General features: G+C 49.9%; 1 protein-coding gene across 1 annotated transcript in view; it reads left to right on the top strand.

The window, feature by feature from the left end:
* The first annotated feature begins 309 nt into the window (after positions 1-309).
* CTNS (cystinosin, lysosomal cystine transporter) overlaps positions 310-6,237 on the top strand; it is a 16,173-nt gene continuing 10,245 nt past the window's right edge. Inside the window, exons 1-2 of the mRNA XM_015406880.1 lie at positions 310-486; positions 2,811-2,886. Coding sequence (XP_015262366.1) covers positions 2,817-2,886 — 70 coding nt within the window. The 5' untranslated portion in view covers positions 310-486; positions 2,811-2,816. The remainder of the gene's footprint in view (positions 487-2,810; positions 2,887-6,237) is intronic.

The raw sequence follows: 6,237 nt of genomic DNA, 5'->3' as shown, positions 1-6,237 counted from the left end.
CCGCCCCAAAACCGCGGGCTACGATCGTGGAAGAGGGTACACTTGATAAGTTCACACGCAGCCGAGGAGGACACGCAACTGCTCAGCAAATGCGAACTTTGGACCACAACAACGGCCCAGGCGACACACCCAAGATGGCGGGCTCACGCTGCGGCCATGTTGGGCGTGGCGCCACTCAGGTGTAGCCCCCTCTCTACCCCGGCAACCTTTTCAAAGAGCCCCAAATCGCCTCGAATTTTTACCTAAAGCCCTTCCCCCGTTGGGCGTTATGAGAGGAAGGCAACCCTAGACGAGAAAAGAACAAACTGGAATTCCGTCACTACCGCCACACCCAAGATGGCGCCAGTGGCCGGCGGGCGAGAGGCGGAAGGTCTGGCGGCGGCTTATTATACAGGGCGGTCTCCAGGGTGACGGCAGGTCGGCTTTGTTGGGCAGTCGAGACCGCGGGACGGGCAGAAGGCGAGGCGCTGCCGGCGGTCCTCCCAGGTAAGCCGCGACCTCTCAAAGAGACGTCGTTCAGCCGAACCTCGGTTTGCGCGCGGGATGTTGGCGGACTCCAATTCCCAGCGTGCATAGCGGCATTCTATCGTAGGTTTCGGGCGCTGTGCCGCCCCGTTGCATGATGGGATTCGTAGTTGTAAAAGCGGTGTTGTGCCTTCTCTCGGGCATCGTATTACATGCCTGTGCTTTCCTATCTGTGTAGCTCTTTTGTGTTCTTCTTTGTTCCCCGTCCAAGGAGCTCGTGGCGGGGCGGTTTTCTCCCTCGGCCTCGGCGACAGCCCTGCGAAGTAGGCTGGCTGGGCAGGGAGAGGTGCAGGTGAAGCTGGTTCTCTCGGAGAGCCCGTAGTCGGACACTCTCGCCTCTCCAGCATCCCATGCCCTGATATCTAGGCTGTGCACTAAGTTTTCCTCCTGCTTGGAATGCGCCCCCCACCCCACCAAAAGCACCAGGTCCTTCCCTCTCCCCGAACGTGCTGTGCCTTGGCTCTGGAAGTGGCGATGCAGAGGAGAGCCCGTCTGGTGTGGTGGTTAACAATGCGGACTCTAATCCGGGAGAACCGGGTTTGATGCCCCACTACTCCGCATGCCGCTAGGTGGGTGACCTTGGGTCAGTCACAAGTTCTGTCAGAGCTCTCTCAGCCCCATCTACCTCACAGGGTGTCTGTTGTGGGGAGGGGAAGGGAAAGGCGTTTGTAAGCCGCTCTGAGACACCTTTGGGTAGTGAAGGGCGGGGGTATAAACCCAATCTCTTCTTCTTCTTGCCAGTTTGGTGTAGCCAGTTTGGTGTAGTGGTTAAGTGTGTGGACTCTAATCTGGGAGAACCGGGTTTGATTCCCCACTCCTCCACTTGCGCCTGCTGGATGATCTTGGGCAAGCCGTAGTTCTCTCAGAGCTGTCCTTGAAAAAGAGCAGTTTCTGTCAGAGCTCTCTCGCCCCCACCTACCTCACAGGGTGCCTGTTGTGGGGAGGGGAAGGCGTTTGTAAGCCGCTCTGAGACTCTGAGTGAAGGGCGGGGTATAAACCCAATCTCTTCTTCTTCTTCTTCTTCTTTCCTGGCCGCTAGTGCTGACAATCCCAAATCAGGGGGTTCTTCTCCTGTGCCCCGGCCAGGGTAGCCAACTGGTTGCCAGCCTCCAGGTGGGACCTGCGGATCCCCTGGAATTCCAGCTCCTCTCCAGACGACAGAGATCAATTCGCCAGGAGAACAGAGATACTTTGGAGGGTGAGCTGTAAGGCAATGTCCTCCCCCGGCCCCACCCTGGATCTGGCAACCCTACCCCCACCAGTGGCCGTAGGGGGGGGGAGGGGACACACCTGGCAACCTGACTTAACTGCTTGGAGTAAAACATTGCCCTGCCCCCTCCATAGAGGCCTCCAGGGAAGTGATTCACCAGGATGTGACTCACCATGCCATGAAAAACTGCACCTGCCCATCCCTGTGCCTGAAGCTGCCCTTAAAGGGTCAGGGCATTTCCCCCCTCCAGCAGCCAGCACCGGCCTCCCTGATTCCTTGCCAGGCAGAGGGCTATGCCATGCCAAAGCAAGAAGCTCTGAAGTCGTAGCAGCGTCAGTTGGCATCTGGGCTTAGTTTCACGGGACAGTGTGCAGGGGGGGGGGTCTAGGCACAAGTAAAAGCAAAATCAGGGTAACCCCCCCCCCTCAATCCTGTCACTATCAGCTTAGACTCCTTTCCATTTTGGTGACTCCTTTGGTGGACTCCTTTCCAGTTTGGTGTAGTGGTTAAGTGCGTGGACTCTAATCTGGGAGAACCGGGTTTGATTCCCCACTCCTCCACTTGCACCTGGAGCAAGCCATAGTTCTGATAAGAGCTGTTCTTGAAAAAGAGCCGTTTCTGTCAGAGCTCTCTCAGCCCCACCTACCTCCCAGGGTGTCTGTTGTGGGAAGGGGAAGGGAAAGGAGTTTGTAAGCTGCTCTGAGACTCCTCTGGGTAGTGAAGGGTGGGGTATAAATCCAATCTCTTCTTCTTCTCTTCTTTCTTTTATTCCATAGCAAAAAAATAAAATGTGTGTGCTTTTAAATTGGTGTGCAGGCCCTGGCTACGTACACACGTGCACGTTCTAGAATAATGCAAGCATTGTGTCTCAATAGCATTTGCTTTTTTGTTGTTGTTGTCAACTTTGGGTTAGAGTTGCTATTGTATTGCGTTGAGAATAAAGGCTGTAGTCTCCTTCTTTGCGCTTGTTGTCTTGGAAGTGTTTCAAGTGTGTGCGTATGCTTAAAAAAACCCCTTTGATGTTGGAGTTCACCTTTCGGCTGACAGACTTCCCCTTTTGCGCTCTGCTTTGCAGCTGGCCATGATGGTGCCTGGATCCGGTCTCTTTCCCCCCCTGTGGTGTCTGCTACTCCTGTCCCTGGGAGGCTGCGGTGAGTGCTTTGACTTTCCCCACACGGAAACTTCCCATTTAAATTTCTGCTGTCTGCAGTTTAACGTTGTGTGGGAGAGATCACGAGGCCGAAGGGCCTGTCATGTTTGTCACATCCCCCCCCCCTTTAATTCATTTCCTGAAGCTGCATGAAGTGCCTTGTGAGGGCGCCTGATGTTTTTAAAGGAACGTGACTCTCCCCCCCCCCCCCCCCCCCCCGCGCAGGTTTCTCAACTGCAAGCGCTGAAAAGGCATTGCAAACTGAAGTAATATGGGGGACGACGACAGGGAAGTCATCTTTGTAATGCTTAACTGGCCGGGCTGTTAGCTAAAGCAAATGCTTGACCAAGAGGGAAAGGCGTTTGTCCCTATTGCTTTGGGGGGTTCCCCCCCCCCATGTGTTTTGCTCTCTCTAGTAGTCCCAAAGGGAGCAGAATACATGTGGAAGGGGGGGGGACCCAAAGCAATAGGGACAAAAATGACCGTGCGGAAGAGGTAATGTCCCCTGCTTTTATCCTCAGTTTTACGGGGGGGTGATTCTCGGGTTTTAAGAACTTCCTAAGTCTGTTTTCAATTGTTTGATTGCATTTCTCCTACTATCTTTAGTGCCCCGTCTATAATTTTAGCTTGTTTTTGTTTCGACTGTTCTGGATTTTTTTTTTAATGTTTACAAGCTGCTTTTCATGGGGAGACAGAGTTAAATAAAGCTTTTTTAAAACAGAAGAAGAAGCAGGCATGTTAAAACTGGTTGCAGATTCTCTTGCCTCCTCTGGCAAAACTCACATGCCTCAGATTGAGCAAACAGGCCGGGGGCAGGTTCATTTCTTGCATTTTTTCTCCAGCTCCTCCTCCAGGGAGGTTGGGGCAGGGGGACAGGGTTTCTCCCTTCTTCCGCTTTTATCCTCACAACAGCCCTGCCAGGTAGATCAGGCTGAGAGAAGGGGAGGGTAACTAGCGTGAGCCAGCCCGGTGACTGAGCACGGATTTGAATCAGATACTCTGGCTTGGCCCTGACCCGGGTAGCCCAGGCGAGCCCAATCTCGTCAGATCTGGGAAGCTAACCAGGGCCGACCCTGGCTAGTATTTGGATGGGAGACCTCCATGGAATACCAGGGTTGTGGCACGGAGGGAGGAAATGGCAAACCATTTCTGAATGTCTCTTGCCTTGAAAAACCTACGGGGTTGCCATAAGTCAGCTGTGACTTGACAGCACATTCTACCATCACCGTTCTAGCTTGACATTGCCAGTCCTGACTAGAGATGTGAAGGCCCGGAAAAATTCAGGAAAAACCTGTTTCCCCCCCGTTTTTTCATGAAGCCTTTTTGTTTTTTTCCCAAAAATTGAAAAAAGAAAAGGAAAAAAAATGATTATGGAAGGTTTTATTTTAACATGATGAATAAAATATTTTAAGACCAGGTGTTCAAATATTTTCCAAATCATTTCTAAAATATATATATATATGGTATCAGATTGATGTAATTTCTGTGCACTGAGGACAAGCAAGTCCTAGGTTACAAACTGAACTCTCCAATGCAGGAACAAGATGCATTTCTTCCTTTAGGAGGTGCGATTCTCAGAAGAAAATAAAAAGGTTTCGGTTTTGTTTTTGCATGTGGGTGGGTATTCTGTAATAATTGTTTGGATACACTATATTTTTAATATGCTAGTTGTGATAATTTCATGCCAAGTAAAAATGTCCATAGTCATATTTTATGTTCCTAAAGTAACAGAATGACTTTCAAACTAGAAAAGACAAAAAAAATGCTAATGTAGCATTTTTTTTCAATTTTCCCAAAAATTTCTGTTTTTTTTCGGGAAAAAAACAGGTTTTTTTCCGAGCTTCAAAATTTCTGGAAATTTTACATCCTGACACTGTGCCGATTCTCTGCCTGTGGAGAGTAAGCCGTGTGTGAAGACAATTACACCCCCTCCCCGCCATGAGGCAGACTTTGCTTTCCCGGGGCTGGGAGCATGGCGAGGTTAACTGTTAACTGAGGCCATTTCCACACAGGCTATTTGCCCCGGGTTCAGCGGTGGTTTCCCCCCGCTTCTGCACAGCTTCGGGGAAGCAGGGTTTCTCTTGACGTTTCTCTGAGCTTTCCCAAACCTGCTTTGCCATGAGGTTCTAGGAAGTATTGCAGCAAAGCCTCGGATTGTGGCTTTGTGGGTAAGAAAGCTTGCTTTCCCAGGCCCACCCAGATTGGCGGCCATTTTTTGTACCCTGCAGTACCCGTTTCCTCCTCCTCCTGCCACTGTTGGTGCTCTTTTGTTTTTTGATAGGTAACTGAATATTGTTAAAACGTTATAGCAATCTGTGTCAGGGGTTCTCTGAGTTCCCAGGTTTTACTTCTTTTAAAAAAGAGAGTAAGTCTAGGCTCTTTCATTGTGGAGACAGAAGCGGGAAAGCATGTCTGCAGTTCCAAGGGTAGCCACATTGGTCTGCTGTAAAACAGTTAGATTGGAGTCCTGTAGCACTTTAAAAGGAGCTGCGGTGGCTCAAGTGGTGAAGACGCTGAACTGCAGGCTGTGGCAGGTCAGTAGTTCAGCAGTTCGAGACCCGGGTGCCGCATGACGGAGTGAGCTCCCGTCTCTAGTTCCAGCTCCTGCCAACCTAAGTTTGAAAGCAAGAAATTGCAAGTAGATAAATAGGTACCACTTCAGTGCGAAGGTAACAGCGTTCCGTGCGCCTTTGTGTTTAGTCATGCCGGCCACATGACCACAGAAACGTCTTCGGACAGTGCTGGCTCTTCGGCTTTGAAACGGAGATGAGCACCGCAACCCTAGAGTCGGATTCGACTGGCTTTCGAGCAAGGGAACCTTTACCTTTTACCTAGCACTTTAAAGGCCAACAAGATTTGGGGGATATGAGCTTTCAAGAGTCAAAAGTCTGACAAAGCGAGCTTTCACTCTGCAATGATGGTGGCTGGAGACTTCTGGGAATTCAGAGAATCCGATATGTGGATTTCAATAACATTACAATGATATTCAATTGCCAGCTTAAAAAAAAAATATGAAAAAGTCCTGGTGGCACAGGGAGTGGCTACTGCCAAAGGTCTTGGGCAGGGAAACTAAGGGGAAATCTACCATGGAAAAAGTCCAGAGGAGGGCAACCAAGACGATTATGCGCCTGGAGCACCTTTCCGATGAAGAAAGGCCAAGGAGTCTGGAAGATGATACAGAAAATTATTATAGAAATAACAAACATCAAAACTGAGTTGTTACCTGAAATTCTCCTGTTAAATATGATACCGGAAAATTACAAATGGAAAGATAAATACATGATAATCTATATACTTACAACTGCTAGAATTTTGTTAGCTAGATTTTGGAAGCAAGAGCGTATCCCTACAC

Source organism: Gekko japonicus, unplaced genomic scaffold, assembly GCF_001447785.1.
Source record: "Gekko japonicus isolate JY-2015 unplaced genomic scaffold, Gekko_japonicus_V1.1 scaffold1175, whole genome shotgun sequence".
NCBI classification, from domain to species: domain Eukaryota; kingdom Metazoa; phylum Chordata; class Lepidosauria; order Squamata; family Gekkonidae; genus Gekko; species Gekko japonicus.
This window is presented reverse-complemented; position numbering and strand designations above follow the sequence as displayed.